The following is a 22,365-nucleotide window of genomic DNA, read 5'->3' on the forward strand; positions in this document are numbered from 1 at the left end:
ATGGAGAGGGAAATCAAGGGTAAGCATTACAACGACATTGTTGAGTTGAGGCTGCTAGGATGGTAATTATCTGATTTAATGAGCCTGACGGCCTAGACAGCCGAAATGCTGAATATTTCTTGCTGAGCAGCCTTTTCGATGATTTCGTTTGTCCTTTTTGGTCGAATATTTTTTACTAACTGTATGCAGCTTATTGAATAGTGATATAATATATTATTCGTTAATAGTTGATGTGTTGAATAAGAAAGTAAAAAACTGAAATTAGGTTTGCGTGAGGGTGGATGAAGGTGACGATGGGACGGAAGTGAGCGTTGTTGCTGGGAAGACGCCGTTTTGCCTGTTTGTAATGGCCAACGTTTCCTGCTTCTGTTCTCGTCTCTGCCGTACTGTCGCCGTCGTCGATGCTTGTTTTTCTAGTCTTCCTCAGAGCTACTTGAGTTGTCGGAAAAGTAGCTTCTGGCGGATGAGCCGCGGGAAAGATTCCGTAGACTGATGGGTTTGCCGGTAGGCGGTTGTGAGGTAGGAGCGGGGATCTCATGGAAATCCTGCGCTAGACCACTCTCAAGCTCCTTAGCAAAATCGTCGAGCTCAGACTCTTCCTCTTCCTCATCGCCGTTCGGGATGATCTCAATGGTGTTTGTATCTTCAACAACACGCGAAGCTGCTGCTGCTGCTGCTGCTGCCGAAGCACGACCCCCACGACCCCCACGAGTACTGGCGGACGATCGAAGTGGAGCTGCAGCCCCGGTGTCATGGCTTGAGGGTCTGCGAGAAGCGGGGGGAGGTGATATGGCGGTGGGGGCAGCGGTGGGGTAGGTGTCCGGCACTTGGATGGGAGTAGCCGAGTGAGGTTGCGAGTTGAGTGGGGAGGAGCCGGATGCCCCTGTGTCGTCAGCAGCAGCAGGACCCGTGGTGCTAGGTGTGCTGGCCCCTGTGCTTGTGGGAGATATGACACCTGTGGACGACGGGGTGGGCAGAGCCAGGGTGGTGTTGTCGTTCTCGTCGGCAGAAGAGCCATTACCGCCGGAAGTGCCGCTCTTTACTCGCGTCGATTTCGCGCGGTTACGGAGGGCATTGAAGCGAATCACGCTGTCGAGATGATCAAGCGTGAACGTCTGTGTTTCTGGATCGAATGTCAGCACGCAGTCCACGTTCCGGGCCTGCTGTGCCTGGCCCTGGAACGAATGGCATTCTTGGGGATCCTGGATCGCGCAACAGCTCGTTAGACTCGGTTAAGGAGACGGAATGAGACTTACGGATGATGACGGCAGTTGCAGGGTAAACGTGTTGTCCTTGTTTTTGTCGAGTTGGCCTTGCTTGGTGTTGTCAATGCTGTCGGGTTTGAAGTTGTCTGTCGGTTAGAGGGGGAGCGAGGAGGTTCAGCTGGGAGGGAAGCAAAGGGAAGAAAGTAGGCCAGAAGGAGAATGGAACAAAGGCGGACGGTAAGAGAACACATGCAGAACAACAACAGCTCTTATTCGATTGAGATTAGCTGACACCGTCCCCTTCTTTTCCTCTTCTCCTGTTCTCTCAGCCATCTTTCAATCCCTCCCGGTATGTCCGTGTTCCCAGGCGTCTTCTTACACTTTATAGCCACCAAAGCATCTTTTCTGGAGCCGCGAAAGGAACGACCAGGAACAACGTCGTATGAACCATGAGGAAGAGAGTACATTAGGAGACGTGTCACACAGTGCAGTACGATACAGATACAACACACAACACCGGCACACAGCTCACACACACGCTGTGCTCAGAAAACGCTGGATGTAGACTACCACCGACCACTGCCGGCATGGTGGTGGTGATGTCATCTGCACGGGGGCACTGGTGGGGGTCACCGTGCTCCCTGTGCACATGCGGGTAGGAGATCTACTGTGTCTAGCAGTGGCAATCGTTTCTGCAACGCATATAGCTCATACAACTGCGCGTTTTCGCAGAATAAAACTTCCTGTGTTTTTTTTTAATCGTCTTTCTTTGAAGTTTATGAAGGAAGAAAAAACGAGTAACATGTTACTTGTTGAGATTATATAAACAGTGCTTCTGCATGCCTGATAAACAGGCACAGAGAAACGTAATTCTATTGGGACGGTTACGATTGAGAATCTGTGTGTCCGTGTGGGCGTGCGCGCAATCGTACTCGTGTGCATATGTGTGTCGAGCACTAGTTAGTTTGCATGTAGCTGCATTGTTTTCTTGTTTGTTTGCTCTTTCTCTTGAAAAGCAATTGCTTTTATCCCTCCTGGTGCACCAGTTGTTTTTTGCGTAACCCGTATACCCCTATTTTAGTTCTCTTGATTTTGCTATTATTGCTGTTTTTCTGCTTTGCTGTTCCCTTTTTGCGTGTTTTTATTAAGTTCTAGAGTGCCAGTCTGCGAATCGCAGATTAGCTGTTTGTGCCATTGTCCCAGGCTCGTGTCGTTTTGTGGGTTTGTCGCTACAAGTATGTTGAGATTACTGGTGGTCGTGGTGGGACATCGCGGCACGGTGGTGTCTCGAGCGGTTATTAAGATGGGATAACTACCGAACTCGATTCTGATTGGTTTTCGGCACTTGCAGGCATCCCGTAAATACGCATGAGTGACGTCGCTAAGTTAGGCGTGGTTCGCTTAACTTTGAAAGCAGCTGGTGCAGTGCACCACCACTATTTCTTGCACCCACCAACGGGCGTTAAGCTAGTGGGTGTCTCCACCACATTTTTTAACTAGGTCGAACGCTTCAAACACACACCCACACACGCAGCTTCACTGAACACGCAATCTTCCCCACACGGACTCGCTACACTTAAATCGTGCGCACGTACATACACTTCCACGCCTACCGTTGTTTAAGTGCACGTGCATTTTCGTCCCTGCGCTTTACCCGTCTTCTTTCGTTGAAATCTCTTCCTTTTTTGGCCCAACTCCGTCTTCGCAAACGCACACACACACATACACGTCCCCTGTAGTCCGTCCGGTTCCTCACACCCGCCGTACTTTTCATTTATTTCACGTACATCATATCCAATTTTGATATGGGACAGACACTCTCCGAACCCGTTACCGAGAAGCACAGCGATGCTGGAGGAGATGCCAGACTCATTTACGGCCTGTCAAATATGCAGGGATGGAGAATATCCATGGAGGATTCTCATTGCGCCATTGTCGATATGGTGCCCGAGTCCAATGAGCACAACATAAGCTTTTTTGGCGTTTACGATGGACACGGTGGAGACCGGGTGGCCAAGTACTGCAGGCAGCACATGGCAGATATCATAAAGCAACAGAAATCGTTTTGGAAGGGTGGTTTTGAAGAAGCCCTAAAGTCAGGCTTCTTAGCTGTCGACGAGGCCATTCTTCGAGACCGAGACATGCAAGATGACCCCTCTGGATGCACGGCCACTGTAGCCATGATCGTCGACAACCTAATTTACTGTGCTAATGCTGGCGATTCCCGTACCGTCATCGGCAGTAGGGGTATCGCACATCCCATGTCTTTTGATCACAAACCCAATGCTGATGCAGAAAAGGCCCGCATTGCTGCTGCCGGTGGTTTTGTTGATTTTGGTCGGGTCAATGGCAGTCTAGCACTTTCGCGTGCTATTGGAGACTTTGAGTACAAGAAAAACGCCGATCTACCTCCTGAAAAACAAATTGTCACCGCGTTCCCGGATGTTACTACACGCTTGATTAGCGAGGACGATGAATTTCTCGTTCTGGCTTGCGACGGCATATGGGATTGCAAGTCATCGCAGCAGGTGGTTGAGTTTGTCCGTCGAGGCATTGCCTCTCATCAACCACTTGCTACTATTGCTGGCAACCTTATGGACCGTTGCATCGCTAGCAATAGCGAGTCTTGTGGTATCGGTTGTGATAACATGACCGTTTGCATCGTTGGTATTCTTAACGGTATGACCGTGGATCAGTGGTACGACACCGTTGCCAGACGTGTCGCGGCAAATGACGGTCCATGTGCTCCTCCTTCTTATGCCGAGCTTCGCGGGCCTAACACAATCGCAGACGCTCGGAATCTAGAGTTGGAGTATGACCATTTTGCCAATCATGAGTATGGTAGTGGTGACACATACGAGGACTCCTCTGATGAAGAGACGCGGACTATTACCCAGAGCTATTATCCTCACTGATAAGTGCGTTTCACTGAACTCGTGCATGTGTACGAATGTTGTTTGCAGTATGCCCGCGCAGGTAGGCTGTTTCGGTTCCTTGCTATTCTCCTCACGCTCTTGCTCCCTCTATAACTTTCGGCTGCCAACTTCGTACACATTGTATAATTGCATGGAGGGTTTTATATGCGCACTTTGAGCACCCATGCTCATAATCTCCCGTTGTCCTTTTATCTCTACCTCTCTTTTTTACGCACATCCACACATACGCACGCACATCCATATTTTTTCTTCTCTCGCTTTCTCTCACTTCACACACTCTCTATCTTGTTTCTCCTTCTCCGAAACCGTACCGCTCCGATTTCCTTATTTTTCCTTTATACTTATTCCCATTCGATCGCCAAAGCGTTCGTGTCAGAGTCGATGTTTTGGCACCCGTAAAATGTTGCTCATTAAATTTCACTTACCATATCGCTTTGCGTCGACGTTTCACGTGGTGACGAGCAGTCTTTCGGACTATTGTTATTAATCCGCCATTCACTATGCTTTACAAATATTCTGTAAGGTCTTATTAAAAAAAGTTTCAATTTTCTTCTTCCCTATTTGTCCCATCTCCATTTGTCTATCATACCTGTTGTTACTGCTCTGACGGGTGTAGTTTGTACTAATGCTTTTGTTTTTGTGTACTTCTTGCTATGCTAGACGGACAGCCAACAACAACCAACGATTTTAGAAATCGGAAGTAGTGGAGGTAACTCATCGGTTAGATGCAGCCTTTCTCCTATAGAATCTACAAACTCGTCTTATTTCTTGAACATTATACTGCGAAATCCAGTTCTCTTGCAAGACTCTCGGTCATTCATTAACCGTTTTTATCTGTACCCGTTCGTTTCGAGCCAATCGTTTGTTTACCGCTCTTCCGTGCGACATTTATTGACGATCGGCCAACCACATGCTTTTCGGCCTCGCTACCATTCTATCCATCAAGATCACAAAACGTCACTTTCCCATGAAATATTTCTCTTGCGACAAAACTTTAATCGCATTTGCGACACTATGCGAAAGTGCCGACAACTATTGAGGATACTTTAAACAATGTAAACAATGACCTTTGTTATATGAAATGGGCAGGAATTTTATTACTACATAATTAATACTAATAGAAATGACCACAACATATTCCTGCCCATAGGGATATCATAAGCGCTTAAACCGTACACTGGGTCGGCAGTATAGGCAGCAACTCATGAAAGGAATCCAGTAACGTCCAAAGAGACCGCAAGAATGCATCCCATGCTAGCCAAAAATAACGTAGCAGGAAATCTGATAGAGAAAGCAGCGGACTCCTCCTTGGACGCCTTCTTTCTGGAAGTACCCGTCGTAGTAGTCGCGGAAGTGGAATGGCCTTCGTCTTCCAAAATGTCATTGGTTAAGGTGGTCTCCTTGCTGCTCTTAGGATCCAAAATAGAACCCCGGCAAACAAAGGACTTGCCCTTGACTGTTCCATCATGGTATTTAAAAGGGCACGTAAAGTTACTGGCGGTAGTTTGGATATTAAGACCGCCCTTCACGTCTCTCAATTCAGGCAGTGAAATGCTAGAAAAGTTACCCGAACAGTCAATAGCACCACCGATAGTTTCCAAAGATTCAAAGCCGTCGACTGTACGGTGTTTTTGGTTGTTGTAGATCATAAATGTTCCTCCAAGTACTTTGAGTTTAGGAAGCCTAACCGTTTGGAGTTCGGTGTTGCCAACGAAAAAGAGCGATTGATCAATTTTGGTAATGTTGGGACAATTGATTTCAGTCATCGTGCTGTTCAAAAAACCCAGGGATCCATGAACCTTTGACAAAGAACTCAAGTCAGCGACAGAAACACGTTGGAGGGTAAAGTCACTTGTCTCCTCCAACTTAGGGAAATATACGCGCACGTCTTTTGCATTATAGGAAACATAAAGTTTTCCAGAAACCTTTTTGAGTGCAGGCATCTTTACCTCTCGAAGGTAGTTGTTGTTGACAATGACAAAGTTGTCGGCTGCACTTAAGGAAATACCATCCAAGGTGGATAACTGTGTGTCTTCTACCAGGACATTTTGAGCATCAGAGATACCCTTGTCAAAATGTGAGACCTGAAGATTTGGAAGTACTTTCATTCTCAGATCGCGCACCTTCGTCAACTGAGGTGCATACAAGCTCGAAAGGCGTGTTAGTTTTTCTAGGCGGAAGATACCGCTAATTGACTTAAGATGGGGCATCGAAAGGGAAGCAAGATAGAAATTGTTAGAAATCACTACATCACCCCCGATTTGTTCGATATTGTTAAAGGTCAAAGATGTAGCAGAACTACTGTTCATGAAAATGGAGCCATTGAGAATTTTGCATCCACTCAAAACATCCAGATCGTTCTGAGAAGTGATTACGTGTTCACTGGCACCACAAGTAGGGTTGCCAAGTGCAAGTGTAAACAATTGAAGGATGGCTAACAATAAAAAGCTCGAAGCGGAAAGCATATTTTTAATGAATGTGCAAATAATGAGCAATGCAAACAATGAATGCAATAAGGTAATAAATATACACTGGTTTGTGCAATTGTGCAAAGAGAGCGAAGGACAGATATGTGCTGTTGGCAGAATATTGAATATTTGATCGGTTTATATGCCATTTCGTCACGTGCACAATTGCAATTGAAAAGTATAGTATTATACACACAATTGAAAGGCGAAAATTGTGCGACTATTATGAATGTAAATTTATGAGGTATATGCGTACTATATGCGCTCAACATTTTTTCGTGCGACATAAAAGGTCGTCACTCCTCAAGTCTGGAGCAGCATGTCAGGGAGGTTCGGTTCGGCTTAATATTGGTGGTGAAGATGGGGCTCGCTTAGCCGATTCGCAACTTGGCAAATCAACGCCTTCCCAGACTGCTGTCACAGGGAATAAATAAAACGGCCTGGCATGGGAAGAAATGAACTCCCACCACACGACCTCTAAACCCTCTGACTTGCTTTACGCCAGGCTTGCCCCAGGAATGCCGACAGTTTCTAATCATAATGTCGGGCTTAAAAAATCATTCTCCGTACGGAATTGCTCCAAATACAGTAAATTCAGAAACGCAAAATGTTGCCCGGCCGCAAGATGAAAATTCAAACTGGAACATGGAAGTCGCTTATGACCGACTGGAAACAAGAAGCCCCTTAATTGCGCGGTTGAATACTGTGTGTCCTCCTACATATATGAACCCGCAGGCACCTTGTTCTACATACGACGATTCCAATATTACTGAGCAGCAACGCTACTCCTCAGGCTTTGTCGCTAGCAGTGCCGACCCCTCACTCTATCCCTCACAAATCCCTCGCGTGGGTTACTACGTGGATAGTGCCGATCCCTCCCCTTATGCAGACGACACTGGAATTCGAACGCCTGGCAATGAAGCCAAGCTTGGGATGGCTTCAGAGTTGCCTCAAATGGGTATGAACAATGATGCTAATTCCGTGCTACGACAACAACAACAACAACAACAGTCGCATCAACAGCAGCTACAGGCACTAACAAACCAATCTGCCTTTAACCATATGGGTTGGGACGTAGCTGGTCACTTTCTGCCTGGTGACTCTGGTCGTTTTCCCGCCGTAACAGACGCATTTTCGAGTCAATTCGTTCCCTTGCAACATCCCCAACACGATACTAACCCTTACCACGGACTCCCTAATGCAGGTGCCTATCCTGAGGTTTATCCGGCCGACCCGACCTCGTCGTATTCCGGCCCATTCACTGATCAGCAAGGCAATTTCGGCTCATCGTTCGGTGACGTCGTGCCCGGCGGAAACCCAACATCTTCGAACTCACCAGCAGTGCTAGAGCTGTCAGGACACTCACCGACCCATCTCTACGGTGCTGGTGATGCTCCTCGTCTGCAACAACTTCACCAGCAACCGAGACAGCAGTTCCATGTTTCTGACTACGGCCAGTTTCACGTCCCAGCTGGAACCAACAACCCAAATGCTAATAATGGCTTTCGAGTTCCGTTTGGTGGGTCCAGCCCCGGCCCAGAGTTGAGTCAAACATCTTTCTATGACGGGCCAGAGTTTCCAGCACCCGCTGAATCTTCACATGCTTCCCTTTTGAGGCCCTCTACGTCTCACTCAGACTCCATGGGCTTAAACGCCCCCGACAGAAACAATCTTTTTCAACGGGTTAAAAATGTTCTGCGACACCCAGAGCTGTTGTGCGCTATGAAAGTATTCATGCCCTCCCTGGGTCAGAAGTCGTACGGTAAGGAGCGTCGCTATATATGCCCGCCTGCGGTCGTCTACTTGCTCGGCAGCAGCTGGTTTCGATGCCCACTCGACAAAATAAATATCATTGCGAACGCGGCTGATGACCCTGACAACCTTAAAACGTCAGAGACGCCAACCTTTTACACGAGCTCTTCCGACAGCGCCACAAACCTTCTTTCGCTGGGTCAGGTGAAACTCGACGATCCATTGGAGCAACAACAATCACCATCTCCCATATGGGCGAATACGGTGTTGAAAACGCTTTATTACTCCGGTAAGGGGGATCACAATACGTATGGCCGCTCAACTACCCTGCAGGTGCATGTTCGGACCCCACAAAAGCGGATAACTATGGATAAGCTTCGTATTGGCATCATATCGAAGCCGAGCCAAAAAAAAATGATGATGAAAGTTTCGGATTTGAATATCTGTCACGGCGATTGTGTGAGTTTATTCAATCGGTTTCGCTCTCACAACAACCTCCCACGGTATTTGTGCACAAATGTCCTTAATGACGTCGTTACAAAGCGAACAGAACACTTACAATTCCATGAGGAGTTTACGCCGGCCACAGACTTAGACTTAATGGAAGCGTCAACATGTCGATTAATTACAACAAACACCGTTTGGGAGCCATTCAATATATATTCTGTGGAAGAGCTTGAAAACAAATCAAGTTATGATCGGCGTAACACAGTTATTTGCTCCAATATGCGCATTATAATCCAAAGTCAAATTACGGGTGTGCGTTCACCTCCGCTCATTATTCGGAAGTACGAGAACCGTAAAGCACTTGTGGTGGAGGATGACCAGTTGGGCGACTCGATCAATTGTTTGTCTCGATTAGCGTTCCAGTGTCCTCGTACAAAGTTATTTTTGAATTTGGACGAATTTAGCAACGGTGAGATCCGATTTCTATCGGCTGACCCGGCTCCTGGAGAGGGTGATGGAAATGGGGAATATGTGAATCTTCCGTGGTCTGCAGTGTGGTCTATCATTACCACTCAGTCCGTTCGAACAATGTTTTTTGACGACTGTTCCGGCAATGATGGCATGCTCTCCATCCCCTCAGCACCAATCATCAAGTTCATTCGCATGGATGAGAGCAATATGTTGCATGTGTATGGCGTGAACTTCACCGCCGACGCCCAAGTCTGGATTGGTGAAAATCCATGTCAGACGTATTCGGTGACAGATGTCGAAATCGACGAGCCCACACTGCTTCGTGGACTTATTTCTACTTCACACGTACCTCCGCGACTGCATGCATATCTTGCAGATTTGGCTGATATCATTTGTCAGCCGCCGGCGCTAAGCGTAACTACATCTCCAGAGTTACCGATACTCGTTTCGCAACAAAACATCATTTTCCACAGTGGTTTCACCTGGCCAATCCATCCACATACCCTGTGAAATTTCGGGATGGATAGATGAAACGGTTTGTCATGAGCTGCGCCTTCGCTAATACACGCTCATCACGCGAAGGTCCTTGCCGGGTGGACCGTCGTGTATGGGTCAGGCGACAAGAATACACCGCATACGCCGTGTATGCGATAAGCTATTGCCGTCGCACCCGCTATTCTTGAGCGTTTGCGTTTCTAAACGCCTTTGACTGCACTATAATTGTGCATAGGCATTATGTTCAATGACGTTCGTTTCGTTTCCAAACCGGACCTCGTTAGTAGACCCACTGGTGTCGGTCCGCTTTGTTTCCCTTTTCTCATTGGTAACTTCTCCGCATTGTCTAAGTTGTTTTAGGCGCAGATCGCCGGAGAAGTTACACCGTCCTGCCCGACTAATACTCTTTTTTGAATTCATCAGTCCGGTCATCAAATTCCCCTCCTTCATTATCCGCACACTTTTTTTTGATCTCGCCCGAATTCGATAAGGCACGAATGTTGTGTGATGTTAGGAGCTAGCAGCTGTTTGGCAATGGTAAAAGAAAAGCCAAGGCCATGTCGTTGACTGCAATAAAAAATGCAAGCAATGTTCTTGCTCGCTTGTTCCTAAGATTTACTTATTCTGGCGAAAATGTCGCATTGCTGCTCACTTAGCAGCGGTCCGGCAGCTTTCTTTTTATACAGTTTATATAGTCTTATAGAAATAAGAATAGTTTTCTCATTCCACCGAGAACTCCTATCTCCAAGGGTTCAGAGGCTCGCATCTAAGCGAGATCTGAGCCCTTTGTAATCCTTGGGGTGGGGAAAACAGAAGGTTGAGGGAGGAATAGTACGGTTTATGCGAAACAGAGAATTGACTGGTTAAGCATTGACCAAACGGATTAATAGAAGATGAGCACAATCTTCACTGCATCACGTATGTGAGACGAATGATTTTTGTTTCGTTTCGTTTCTTTTCTTTTGTTTGTAATTAACGTTTTCTGTACCGAAACCTTAATTTTAGTCACCACCAAAAACTATGTAGTAAAGTATATTAAGATCCAATTAGTTTTTTTCAACAGAACAGAACAATTGCGACACGCGTTCTCTAAAAACCCGTGCTCCGCATATCGGTTTTTAAGTCTTCACTCTCACTTCTTCTCTCGCCAATCAGGTTCTGTGCGTTTGTTTTGTGTCTCCACTTGCTACCGCTACCACTACCACCACCCTAGTACCCTTCTTTTAAAGCTTTCCCCATAGCTCCCACCACCGAAAAAAAATGTCGTCGTTTGGTACCCTCTTCCGTGTCTCTACGTACGGTGAGTCGCATTGTAAGAGTGTTGGCTGTATCGTCGAGGGCTGCCCTCCCGGTTTGCAGCTTACTGAAGCAGATGTTCAAGTGCAGCTTTCTCGTCGTCGTCCCGGTCAGTCGAATTTGACGACCCCTCGTAATGAAAAGGACAAGGTTCAAATCCAAAGTGGCACCGAATTTGGTGTTACACTCGGTACGCCTATTGGAATGCTCGTCCAAAACTTGGACCAACGTCCCCATGACTATTCGGACATGGACAACTTTCCTCGTCCTTCTCACGCCGATTACACGTACTTGGAGAAGTACGGTGTGAAGGCCTCTTCTGGTGGCGGCCGTTCCAGTGCTCGTGAGACCATTGGCCGTGTTGCCGCTGGTGCCATTGCTGAAAAGTATTTGCTGGAGGCTTACGGTGTGGAAATCGTGGCTTTTGTTTCCAGCGTGGGCAACATTTCGATGCCCTTGAAGCATGCCTGTGCCGATGTGGAGGACCCCGAGTCCCCCATCACCGCCGAGGTGCTTGAGTTCTTGCAAAACGTTACCCGCGAGCAAGTCGATGCTACGACAGTTCGCTGTCCAGACCCTTCCGTGTCTCAGAAGATGGCCGACCGTATCGCTCGTGCCCGTGACAATCACGACTCCATCGGTGGCACGGTCACTTGTGTCATTCGCAACGTGCCCATCGGTCTCGGTGAGCCTTGTTTCGACAAGCTTGAGGCTAAACTGGCCCATGCTATGTTGAGCATTCCTGCCACCAAGTCTTTCGAGATCGGTTCCGGTGTTGAAGGATGCAAGGTGCCTGGTTCCAAGCACAACGACTCCTTCTATCGCAAGCCGAACGGAAAGCTCGGTACTAAGACCAACAACAGTGGTGGTGTCCAGGGTGGTATTTCCAACGGTGAGAACATTTACTTCACCGTCGGTTTCAAGTCTCCCGCGACCATCGGCAAGGAGCAGCCCACCAGTCGTTATGACGGCACTGACGGTGTTTTGGCTGCCAAGGGTCGTCATGACCCTTGCGTTGTTCCTCGTGCCATTCCCATTGTCGAGGCTATGGCTGCTCTTGTTATCATGGATGCCACTATGATTCAACAGAGCCGTGCTACTGCTCGCAGTCTTTTGCCAACTGCACAGTAAGGGAGGTTAGGGAGTTAGAAGAGCGCGAATACTGAATCATAATAGAGATTTTTTTGACAAGAAAACAGAGGAACAGAGGGACCGGTTGGAGAGAACACAGAGTCACGAGTCGTAGAGCTGGGGTCTGTAATGACTCTGAAAGAGCCTTCACGCATTTATGAGAGTGCCCATGAACGGACCATTTCCTACCATTGCTGCAATTCATTTCATCCCACTTTTCCTTCCACTTTTCCCTCCACACTCTCCCACTTTTCTCACATTCCCCCACCGTCTCCCCCACATCACTCCACCCATCATCACACCTTCCTGGCAAACAGTTTTGCCAATTGCAAACATCTAAAACGACCACATCCACCGTACTTGGACGGTTTTCTTGAGCATCGTTCCGGACTTTAAACAGAGACCTTTACCGACTGGGACAGCTCCTTTTTCCCTTCTTCTTCCTGTTTTTTCAACTAAATTGCTCTTAGTTTCAGCAAACGACTGGGAAACAACTGCGTTGGCGGATTGGTGAATACTGTAACATTTAACACCAAAAGCTATTTCGAAGGTTTGGGTATCTGAGAACCCTGAAAGCTTTTTTCGGGTGCTTATAACTGGAAATGGCTTCTCAAATGGTACTGAATCATCCAACAGCATCAAGTTTAACGAACTCTGTGACACAACACGAAGCTGCCGAAATTGACCACGATTCCGAGAGACGAACTTCGTCACCTTATTCCAGAAGAGTGTCGGGCCGGTCTATTGACAGTGGTGTTCGGGGGGGTCTTGTCCGTGACGGAGGGTTTGAGGATATTCGAGAAGGTTGTCCTTTACAGTGCACTGAACACCATCAGTGTTTGTCTTCAGTGACGGAAGGTCGTCACGGAACCGGAATTTACGGCGACGGCAGCGGCAGCGGCGGTGTGAGTAGCAACAAAAGTAACGGTTATCTTAACGTCATTGGTAAAGACATCAGGACACCTGTTTCTGCTGCGGCTTGGCGGTCTCAGGATTCTCTCGGACACCGCTCTCGGAGCTCTCTTCCTCATAATGCGAGTGCTCTGCATTCGACGGCTGACTTTCCGAGAAAGCGTAACTACAGCTTTGGCGGAACGCCGGCGTCCGCGAATGCACTGCATTCTCATCGTGGTCTCTCCACCTTGACACACTCATGGACATTCCAGCCTGGTGTCGACGACGTGGATTCTTACAACGACAACTTTGACGAAGTGCAGCTTCAATGGAAACGTCTTCAGGAATGGGGCGAGGTGAAGGAAACGAAGAAGATTCGCAAGCGTTTCGACAAGCAATCTGGTCGCAAAGTTATTAACCATTACGAAATACTTCGTGAAATTGGTCGTGGTATGCACGGAAAAGTGAAACTCGGACGCGACGTGGAAACTGGCGAGCATGTTGCCATCAAAATCATTGAAAAAATTGAGCCTCGGCCCAAATTAGGTCATTTACACTCGTCGAGCCAGCGGGATAAAGTGCACCGTGAAATTGCTATTCTGAAAAAGTGCAAGCATCCGAATGTTGTTCGTTTACGCGAGGTGATTGATGATCCGGCGTCGACGAAGGTGTACCTTGTATTGGAGTACATGAGCGGCGGTGAGTTGCAGTGGACGAGTTTTGGTGAGCCTGTACTTTCTGTTGATGAAGCGCGAAAGGCATTCCGGGACGTCGTTCTCGGTTTGGAGTACTTGCATTACCAAGGCATTATTCATCGGGACATTAAGCCCGCCAATCTTCTATTAAACTCTGTTCATTGTGTCAAGATTTCTGATTTTGGTGTCTCGTTTATCGCTAGTCAAGGCATGAGCGAGGATAGCGATGTCGAACTGGCGAAAACCGTTGGCACTCCTGCCTTTTTTGCTCCAGAGCTGTGCTGGACAGACATTGATCGTCCGAGACCCAAGATTACCGAAGCGATTGATGTCTGGGCATTGGGCGCTACGTTGTACTGCTTGCTGTTTGGCCGCTGCCCCTTCGAGGCAGACGTGGAGTTTGAGCTGTTTGACCGGATTGTTAATCAGGAGCTCGAAATTCCAGCAGAGCCTGATATTGGTGATGATGGCCGGGATTTGTTGAGTCGTCTACTCGCAAAAGATCCCAAGGACCGTATTACCTTGGCAGAGGCAAAAAGGCATTCGTGGACTTTGCGCCGCCTTAAAGATCCCAAAACATGGGTGGATTCAACGGATCCGAAGGCACTGGACCGCGTAAAAGTGTCATCAAAAGATGTTGCCTCCGCCATCAGCATCGTGGAGCGCATTCGTCGTAAACTCGGCAAGTTGTTTCATTTCACTCGCAAGAGTTTGACGCAAACCGTTACTCCAAATCAAAGCGACAATCGCGTCCCTGCCGGCGATGCTGTGTTCCGTTCTCATAGCGCCAAAGAGCCGACACGGGCTAACCAAGCATCCGATGCACATGATGTTACCTCTGAACTTACTTCCCATTTTAGCGATATGTCTTTGGGCGGTGCGGCTCGAATGCCTAACGCTTTTTCTAACACCCCGCCCACCGCTCATTTTGACCAGCGCTCATACAGTTACGACTTTTACTGTGATGATGATGACGACGACGACGATAGCAGCTGGGACGAGGAAGGCGATTCGTGCAACTTTTCCTTGTACGATGAAAACAATCAAACAGATTCGGCTAATGATGACAGTGTCTTATGGATTGACACGTCTCGCATGCAATCGTCGCCCGTCCTACACAATTATGCTTATCCTTCCGAGACATCTGACCAAAATGGACTTGACTCGGCAGATGCGCTTGTTTTTACACCTAAACATAACGAGACTAAAGCGCCCGTTGTTGAGCAACAGACATCCAACTCCGTTACCCCTTCACCTTCCCAAGTGCCGTCGCCTTCTTCGCTTGACGCTCCAACGTACTAAACTCTCCCAGAATGATGTTACTTCATCGTCCCTTTTTCATAACGTCTCATGTGTGATTCCGCAGCATACAGTGTTTCCTTCATTTTCTTCTCACGCATACGACCTGTTGCTTTGAGATTGCTTATTCCTAAGCTGCACTCACTCTAGTTTGTTCCTCTGTGAATACACTGGGTTTTGTCTCTCTGCGAAGACGCTTGTATGTTTTAATCTTTCCTTCACTCGTCGATATCTTGTTTTCGAAAACTTTCACATTCTTTTACAATCACGTTCTGTTTCTCTTCTTTTTATGACTTTTATCTTGGGTATCTCCACGCGCATCAACAATGGCATACACATGAGATTCCATGTCTTCCCTTTCTGGATATTATTGTATCGCTGTTGTTACTACTAATCCTGTTTCTTCCCTCTTGACTGTATTTCCGGCTTGCTGACTCCGCTGACTCCCCTTTTTGAATAAAAGAATCCTAAAAATGAAAAACACAAGCATCACTCTCTTTTAACGATATTTATCTCTCTAGTTTGTTCTTGGAAAGGATTTTTAAAGTCATGTGCCGTATTAATGTGCATTTGCTTACCGCGGAATGCCAGGGCTCTTATTTACATGCTTGGCTCTCTTGACGAAGATAAACTAAGTGTGTTTGATGGTATTCCTGTGGGTCATTTTTTTAAAAAAAAAAGAAAAAGCAATTAATGAATCCGAACATTAAGTTTACTGATCATTTTGTCACCTGTGGGAGTTCAAGCATTTGCTGTGTCCATGGAAAACATCTTCCATTTCGTTGTTATACTCGTTTGTAATAGCCTTTACATTCTCTCACATCACATTCGCTCGTTCTTTTTATTATTACTGTGTAAAAGATCACACTGTCTATTTTTCGCCTTTCCTTTATTTTTTGCATCTTTTTAGTTTTCGATTGCTAGCAGAAAGTTCTCATCGTCTTCAGGTTCGGATGAATTGACATGCTCGTCGACTTCTTCAAACCAAACGTGATTACCATAAGAAATACATAGCTCCTCATCAGATTGAATGTCGCGAATTGTGTAGTATCGAATAACCTGGGCATCCTCGTCTTTTATCCAGCAAACATTGGGATTGCGTGAATGATTAAATAAGCTTCCCAATCCCAGTGCGAGAGCTTGGTTTTTTCCTTTCCAAAAGTACGTAAATTCATTTAGAACGGTGTATTGACCGTGTTTTGCGTATTCATCTTCGCTAAATACGATAACCGGACTTATTTCGATACATTGCTGACATGGTATTTTTGCAAGTGTAAACACGCCGCGACCTTTTCCGGGAACGATACGAACCTGTTTTGTAATCAAGGGTTAGTCGACGATAGTTTGGAGCCCGTATTTTCAATTTCTGGTAATACATCTTATAATAATATAATCAGGCCCTATACATGTGAACTAACTACCGTGACGTACCTCTAACGCATTCCTTAGCACTGGGATGACATCCATTTGTTTGGATACCGAAGAATTCTCAGAAAGAGCTACAAATGTAACTTTTAGTCGTTTCCTAGTGGAATAACATCCCACTAAAGCCCCCATTAGTATCCCACTAACATGAAGAGTGGGGTAGAAACACAACACCAGGATTTGCTGTCACAAGGTTGAGCCCGCAAACAGCCCGAACCTGTGTTTTGACCATTGCAGTGAAGCAAAACTCCAAACAGACAACGCTATAGGATTTACTGGACGAACGCCGAAGACACTGTGCAGTATTTTCCTGCAGCTGGAATTTTGCTTGAAGGAGTTATGGTAGTAGCAGCTATTGACAGAGCCATTGTCAATAGACAATACTGATAAATGGAATGGAAGGTATAACAGATTACTTTTTTCTCGCAGGATTATCAAAGCGTCTTCTTTCCAAAGAGAAGGTCGTTAATGATGAAGGCCGAACAGCTACAGATAATCATTCGACGGTTAATGAGCAACTATCGGAGGATACAGAGCCGAGTAGTGCCAACCCGACGACATCGTCTGCATCGTTAGACGAGAATGTCACTGATGGCGACGATGATGTGCTGGAAGAACGAAAGAATGTACTTCTGTTACGCCGAAACACAACCAGAAGTGTTCGTAGACAATCTGTCGATGGGCCACCATTCAGCCCGGGCGGCAGTTTGGATCAATTAAACAACTCCGAAACCCTTCTCTCCCATACTCTTAGCCGAAAAAGCTTCAGCGGCACTTCAATTGCTCTTGGAGACGCTTCGTTGTCACATAAACGAAACAAACGAGTCAGCATTGGCACCGTGCATACAAACTTGGATGCCTATGAAGCTTATGTTGCATATCCAGAACCCCTCGTATACCCAGATCATGTTCATCCTTTTAAACGAAAATACCCACCATCCCTTCTTTTCAAATACCCTAAGAGTCAGGCGAAAACTAACTTTGCTATTCGCTGCAACTTCCCAAACTTTTTGCCCATGTTTGCTTTCCCCAGCGATATCGAAATACAACAATCGGATACTCGTCCGGAGTCCACATATCATTCATTTATGTTGACAGACCAAGATGGCACTCGTCTTTTTGGTATGTGTCTTGTCACATGGATACCCATATCCAACTCATTGTATAAGTTGTTTGAGGCAGAGTGTGAAACTTGGCGCAAGACGCATGTACCCGTTGAGGAACGTGAGCTCGCACAAAGTTTTTCTACAAAACTCATAACAGAACGTTCGAGATTGTCCAAGCTCCTTATTCGCATGTCCAAGTGTTCACTCAAAGATCAGCGATATCAGCAATATTTATCTGAAGAAGTTAGCCAGTGTGAAGAACGTATTTCTGTATACACAGACTTACTAAAACCTGTTCGTCACGGCATCCCCAGTAGTGTTCATGGCTTAACAAATGCTACGGGTATTTGGGCCCCTCAGGCCTATGGAATCCTAAGTCGGTATCCTCAATTTGAACCGTTTTATCGGGATTGGCTGAAGGTTACATGCAGTAGCATGCAGCTTGACAATCTGGAGTTTGTGTCTTCAATGTTGATGGAGAGACTTAAAGCTCTATCCATCCCAGCACACATCAGCAATCTTTGTGAACAAGTACCCGTCCCTCCTCAAGGCCTCCAAAAGTTCGCTGTTACTTGCGGACCTCTTCAGCTGTTTGCATCGCGGGCTCCTTCAAATGAGATTGAGAATTGGGATGCTATCGATATGTATCCTCTATTCCGTTCGCTCAGCGCTGAAAACATTATCACTTTGTTTGAGGCTGCCCTGATGGAATGCAAAATTGTTTTTGTTTCAAAAACTGCAGCTGCCCTGGGCTACGTTATTCGTACTCTTTGTCAGCTTATATATCCTTTGACATGGCAAGGGCTGTTAATTCCGGTGTTGCCACGAAGGTTGTTTTCGTGTCTCGAGGCACCGTGTTCATACATCATCGGAGTAGAGGCACCTTGTAATCATTTACAAGCTTTGTGTGCAGATGAAACTACCACTCTTGTGATTTGTGACTTAGACTCTAACAACGTGCGTGTTGACGGTCACCTAGAACGGCTTCCTCCGCTAATTAGAACAAAACTGGCTTCTTCCCTGCGATTTTCCGTCCCTATGCATCATGACTTTCGAGTACCGTATGGTGTTCCGGAGTATGTCAAAAAGTCTTACCCTTCACACATTGTACCACTGCATCCTTCTTCCCATTCACGCAGACCGTCCCGATTCTTAGTGCCTGAACTATTAAGCCTGCATTCTTCTTCGTTAAAGTCATGCAAAAGCAAACCTATCCGGCCTGTTTTAAACGCCTTTGCTCCCCCGAAAACTTTAGACAAACAGTACCTTACACCGTCACAGCCGAGATTCTCCCTCAATATTAGAAGAACACCGTTATCATCTGTGCGTGAGTATCCATCCATGGAAGATTTGTCACGCGCGACACCTCACCAGTCTCTCGAGGTTCGTCCTTCATCAGCTATGCGTTACCGCCGCTCTGTTTCTGCCATGTCTGCTTATCCCTACTACGCATCTACTCTAAGCTCTTATCCCGACAAGTCCGACTTTATGTCATTAAACACGTACGCATTAGCAGGGCAACAAGCCAAGCAGGACGCAGAAATGGCAGCAGAGCTGTATCATGAAGGTCACGCATTTTTGCCAATAAATTCTGGCAGTGCAAATGTACCGGATGTTGTTGCGTGCTCAATTACTGGAGAGATTTTGGAAGGTGTTTTCCTTCGTTGTAAATCGTGCGGTGTTTCTGTGAAACCCGAGCTTTTGGATTACGTTGTGCTTCCATGTCTGCCAGCGTGTTTTGATCAGCAGCGGGTGGAGGCTGCATTTTTGCGTGTTTTTACTCGAGTGCTCATGAATTACAGAGGTTTCTTGACAAAAACCACGAAGAAGCAAGGTCCTAAACTTTTGATTCAAGGTGGAATTTTCTTTAATCAGAACAAATTCGTAAAAAAATTACGGAAGCAGTATGGTAACTGGATATTCGGTCTTGCACAAACGCAAGCGTTGAATGAATTCATGAACGCAAGATGTCAACAAACAGCCTCACAGCCAGACATCAAAATGTTTGACGAGTTCCTTCAGATTGAAAGGAACAGAGGAAGACCTATCATGTTTGGGAAGTCTACACCGTTCCTGTCAAACTCTACGCTTAAGCACGCATTCATTCACAAGCTTCAGACTCCCACGGCACCTTCGAAATATCTTGATGAAAATGCTGGTGTCCTGTCAAGCAAAGAGATTTATGGTAAAGATAATTTTGGTGAGTGATTGTATCTCTTAATGTTCCTTTTTTTTGTTCTGAACGATTAATAAACTAATCAATGAGATAACATGGTAACGCTAATATGAAAGAGTAATCACGATATTAGGTGGTGTGTTTTTGAAACCGTTCCTGGGCAAGCTTCCTTAAATGTTCTATAGTTTCTTGTTCCTTTAACTCTTTTTCATGTAACCGTTTTTGGAATTGCTCAATTTTTTCAAGATCGGCTATTTTACGTTTTTGCTCAAATCCCTGTTGTCGCATTCTTTGTCGTTCGATGCGTTCTTGGATAGTTTCTTCAGACCCCATTAAACTTTTTTCATCAACATTTAGGTCGTCTTCCGCTTCATCGCGGTAAACTTTGTTCGCATAACTTTTCAGTCTCTTCTTTTGTAAGCTTGCTTGTTTACTGCCGGACGGTTCCCGTGGAGCAATTTCGTCTAGAAGCTCGGTCTCTTCTCGCTTTCGTCGAGCAAATTGTGTTTTCCGTTCCACCGTTTGCTCTTCATGTTGACGACTTTTAACTTCTTCTTGTTTGTATAAATCATCCAGTGTGGGTCTTGCTGGTCCTAAAACAACATTTCGGGAGCGTTTGAGGGAGGGATGCTTGTACCAAGTTTCATCCATGCGCTTATCATTCCAGCGCTTAACAAAACGACGCCACAAGTCGTAACGGGAGCGCTCATTTTCCTTGTCCCACACAATACCTTTGACAATACGGATATAGTCAAAAAACACTGATCTGTACTTTGACTTGTCTTCTTGACTTTTATGGTTTATTTTGTGCATCACTGAAACGGAAAATTAACAGACCGAAATGTTGTGTGCTTCAGTATTAACTACGAAGACCTATATATTGAAAGCCCCGAGTCCTTCCTTAGTACCGTCTCGTCCTAAAGACTATGTATGTGTGGCTTTCTTGGTGGTGAGTTTTTGGTGTTGAGTTTGTGGGGGTTCGGAATGTGGGGGTCTAACATTCTAAACCGTACGAAGAGATGTAGGGAAAGGACCAAGTAGTTAAAGAGCAATAGATTGAAGCACCTTCTTCATCACTCCTCGTAGCATGAATTTATAGGAGTCATTCGTTTAATTGTTTTGTTTTGTAGTTAAAAATAATTAATTTTTGTAACTACAGTGTTTGGTGAAATAGAGTTTCGGCTAGGTAAATCTAGTGCTGAAGAGCAGTTGCTGCAGTACTAAGATGCAGAACTGCTGATAGTCGTTGGATTCTTTTGTATTTGAAAGTTCAATCCAGGTTTTTCGGTTCAAAAACGTTGTTCTCTATATCAACTAATACTTTTTAGAGCACAATTTAACGAAAAGCGAATAACATGTAGAGTTAGTATGTTGACATAAACCCCCTATAATCTCAGCAATGAGACTGGTAATGCAATTCTTCGGTCCTACACTAGGTACGGAAAATCAGTTAACACAATGACAAAGCCTGTCAAGGTAGCTTTGATTCAATTGAATTACAAAGAGTCACTCTTAAGCGGGAGTTGAACAATCTTTCTGAAAGAAAGTGTTGCTAGAGGAATGCTTGTCTCATTAAAAATATAGAATGTTTACGCATCACTTTTTTTTCAATCTTCATCGTAAAACAATCGTACTGATACCTTGCGTAAACCCCTTGGATTTTCGTTCATATAATGATGATGATAGTAAAATTAAGTCCGTTGAAATCAGAAGTCGCAGGAACAACTTAGAACATGAACGAACTGTCCATTAGAGAGTTAATTTAAATAGACACTCGTCGTGTAGAAAAAAAAATAGCTCAAGTATGCATACCGCTAATTTAGAAAGTGGGCAAGGGAATGATCATTGTATATCAAACACATATAAATAAGGTTCCAATTACATTATATTTCCACCAGGTTTTCTCACGTAGAGAGCATCAAAGGCCTCGCGTTCCTTCTTTTCTCGCAAAACCTCATCCAATAGTGGAGAAACATATGGTACATCTTCCGAATCTTTGGTCCATTCCGATTTTGGTAGAATGCTGCTCGTGATATCACATTGAACAGCTCTACGGAGCCTATATATCCGGTCATAGGCCTCTTTCTTGTTCAATCTTTTCAGCGCTTTTTCCATTTCATCGTTTTCTTCCATCAATAAATCGTCATATCGAAGTCCAAACTTCTTGTAGCCAGATAAGTTTGCATACATTTTAGCAATGGGATTCAAGAACCGGGCAAGTGTTGGATGCTTGAGAATCCAATTTGCCAATGAGAAGGGCCTTAACATTGGGAAATAAATTGACTAACTATACGGCTGAATTTGATTGCTGCGGTAAACAAAACAAAACCAAAGAACGTCTTTAACACGATTCTTCTGTGTTTGGTAGAATAAACGCTGAGTGTATTTTTGCTGACATTGTACTGGTAGAGCTACAGCTAATTGCGTCACAAATACAATTGCAATTGTGCTCCTCCCAAACGTCATAATCGCCATGCGACGTGAACAGACAAGCAGCGTTTTAAATAAAAGCAAAAGACCTTGAGTAAATAATACAAAGTTCAAACAGAATTAAAAATAAAAATAAAAA

The 22,365-nt window shown here is 45.6% G+C and overlaps 10 protein-coding genes across 10 annotated transcripts; 5 read left to right on the plus strand and 5 right to left on the minus strand.

The window, feature by feature from the left end:
- Positions 1-185: 185 nt before the first annotated feature.
- SJAG_03481 (RNA polymerase II transcription elongation factor SpEAF) lies at positions 186-1,792 on the minus strand. The gene is made up of 3 exons (XM_002174589.2): positions 1,585-1,792; positions 1,257-1,351; positions 186-1,202 (listed from the first exon to the last, which is right to left on the minus strand). Exons 1-3 carry the CDS (start codon positions 1,670-1,672, stop codon positions 414-416), a joined length of 972 nt encoding a protein of 323 aa, XP_002174625.1. The 5' UTR covers positions 1,673-1,792; the 3' UTR covers positions 186-413.
- A 215-nt stretch (positions 1,793-2,007) lies between these two features.
- On the plus strand, positions 2,008-4,841 carry SJAG_03482 (protein phosphatase 2C Ptc2). The gene has a single exon (XM_002174590.2). The coding sequence runs from the start codon at positions 3,011-3,013 to the stop codon at positions 4,118-4,120; it is 1,110 nt and encodes a 369-aa protein (XP_002174626.1). The 5' UTR covers positions 2,008-3,010; the 3' UTR covers positions 4,121-4,841.
- A 325-nt stretch (positions 4,842-5,166) lies between these two features.
- On the minus strand, positions 5,167-6,757 carry SJAG_03483 (GPI anchored cell surface protein). The gene has a single exon (XM_002174591.2). It carries the CDS (start codon positions 6,604-6,606, stop codon positions 5,344-5,346), a length of 1,263 nt encoding a protein of 420 aa, XP_002174627.1. The 5' UTR covers positions 6,607-6,757; the 3' UTR covers positions 5,167-5,343.
- A 177-nt stretch (positions 6,758-6,934) lies between these two features.
- Positions 6,935-10,513, plus strand: SJAG_03484 (CBF1/Su(H)/LAG-1 family transcription factor Cbf12). Its single transcript, XM_002174592.2, has one exon. It carries the CDS (start codon positions 7,150-7,152, stop codon positions 9,787-9,789), a length of 2,640 nt encoding a protein of 879 aa, XP_002174628.2. The 5' UTR covers positions 6,935-7,149; the 3' UTR covers positions 9,790-10,513.
- Positions 10,514-10,898: 385 nt separating this feature from the next.
- On the plus strand, positions 10,899-12,303 carry SJAG_03485 (chorismate synthase). The gene has a single exon (XM_002174593.2). It carries the CDS (start codon positions 11,035-11,037, stop codon positions 12,199-12,201), a length of 1,167 nt encoding a protein of 388 aa, XP_002174629.1. The 5' UTR covers positions 10,899-11,034; the 3' UTR covers positions 12,202-12,303.
- A 210-nt stretch (positions 12,304-12,513) lies between these two features.
- Positions 12,514-16,804, plus strand: SJAG_03486 (CAMKK/ELM protein kinase Ssp1). Its single transcript, XM_002174594.2, has one exon. The coding sequence runs from the start codon at positions 12,804-12,806 to the stop codon at positions 15,090-15,092; it is 2,289 nt and encodes a 762-aa protein (XP_002174630.2). The 5' UTR covers positions 12,514-12,803; the 3' UTR covers positions 15,093-16,804.
- On the minus strand, positions 15,541-16,556 carry SJAG_03487 (histone lysine methyltransferase Set7; the record flags this gene model as incomplete). Its single annotated transcript, XM_002174595.2, has 2 exons — positions 15,541-16,400; positions 16,521-16,556. The coding sequence occupies 2 exons, from the start codon at positions 16,554-16,556 to the stop codon at positions 15,996-15,998; spliced, it is 441 nt and encodes a 146-aa protein (XP_002174631.1). The 3' UTR covers positions 15,541-15,995.
- On the plus strand, positions 16,738-20,925 carry SJAG_03488 (diacylglycerol binding protein). The gene has a single exon (XM_002174596.2). It carries the CDS (start codon positions 16,910-16,912, stop codon positions 19,826-19,828), a length of 2,919 nt encoding a protein of 972 aa, XP_002174632.1. The 5' UTR covers positions 16,738-16,909; the 3' UTR covers positions 19,829-20,925.
- On the minus strand, positions 17,069-20,754 carry SJAG_03489 (fungal protein). The gene is made up of 2 exons (XM_002174597.2): positions 17,907-20,754; positions 17,069-17,855 (listed from the first exon to the last, which is right to left on the minus strand). The coding sequence occupies exon 1, from the start codon at positions 20,607-20,609 to the stop codon at positions 19,926-19,928; it is 684 nt and encodes a 227-aa protein (XP_002174633.1). The 5' UTR covers positions 20,610-20,754; the 3' UTR covers positions 17,069-17,855; positions 17,907-19,925.
- On the minus strand, positions 20,692-22,306 carry SJAG_03490 (ubiquinol-cytochrome-c reductase complex subunit 6). The gene has a single exon (XM_002174598.2). It carries the CDS (start codon positions 22,062-22,064, stop codon positions 21,675-21,677), a length of 390 nt encoding a protein of 129 aa, XP_002174634.1. The 5' UTR covers positions 22,065-22,306; the 3' UTR covers positions 20,692-21,674.
- Between the last annotated feature and the right edge of the window lie 59 nt (positions 22,307-22,365).

The sequence above is a fragment of the Schizosaccharomyces japonicus genome, assembly GCF_000149845.2.
Source record: "Schizosaccharomyces japonicus yFS275 unplaced genomic scaffold supercont5.2, whole genome shotgun sequence".
Classification (NCBI taxonomy): Eukaryota; Fungi; Ascomycota; class Schizosaccharomycetes; order Schizosaccharomycetales; family Schizosaccharomycetaceae; genus Schizosaccharomyces; species Schizosaccharomyces japonicus.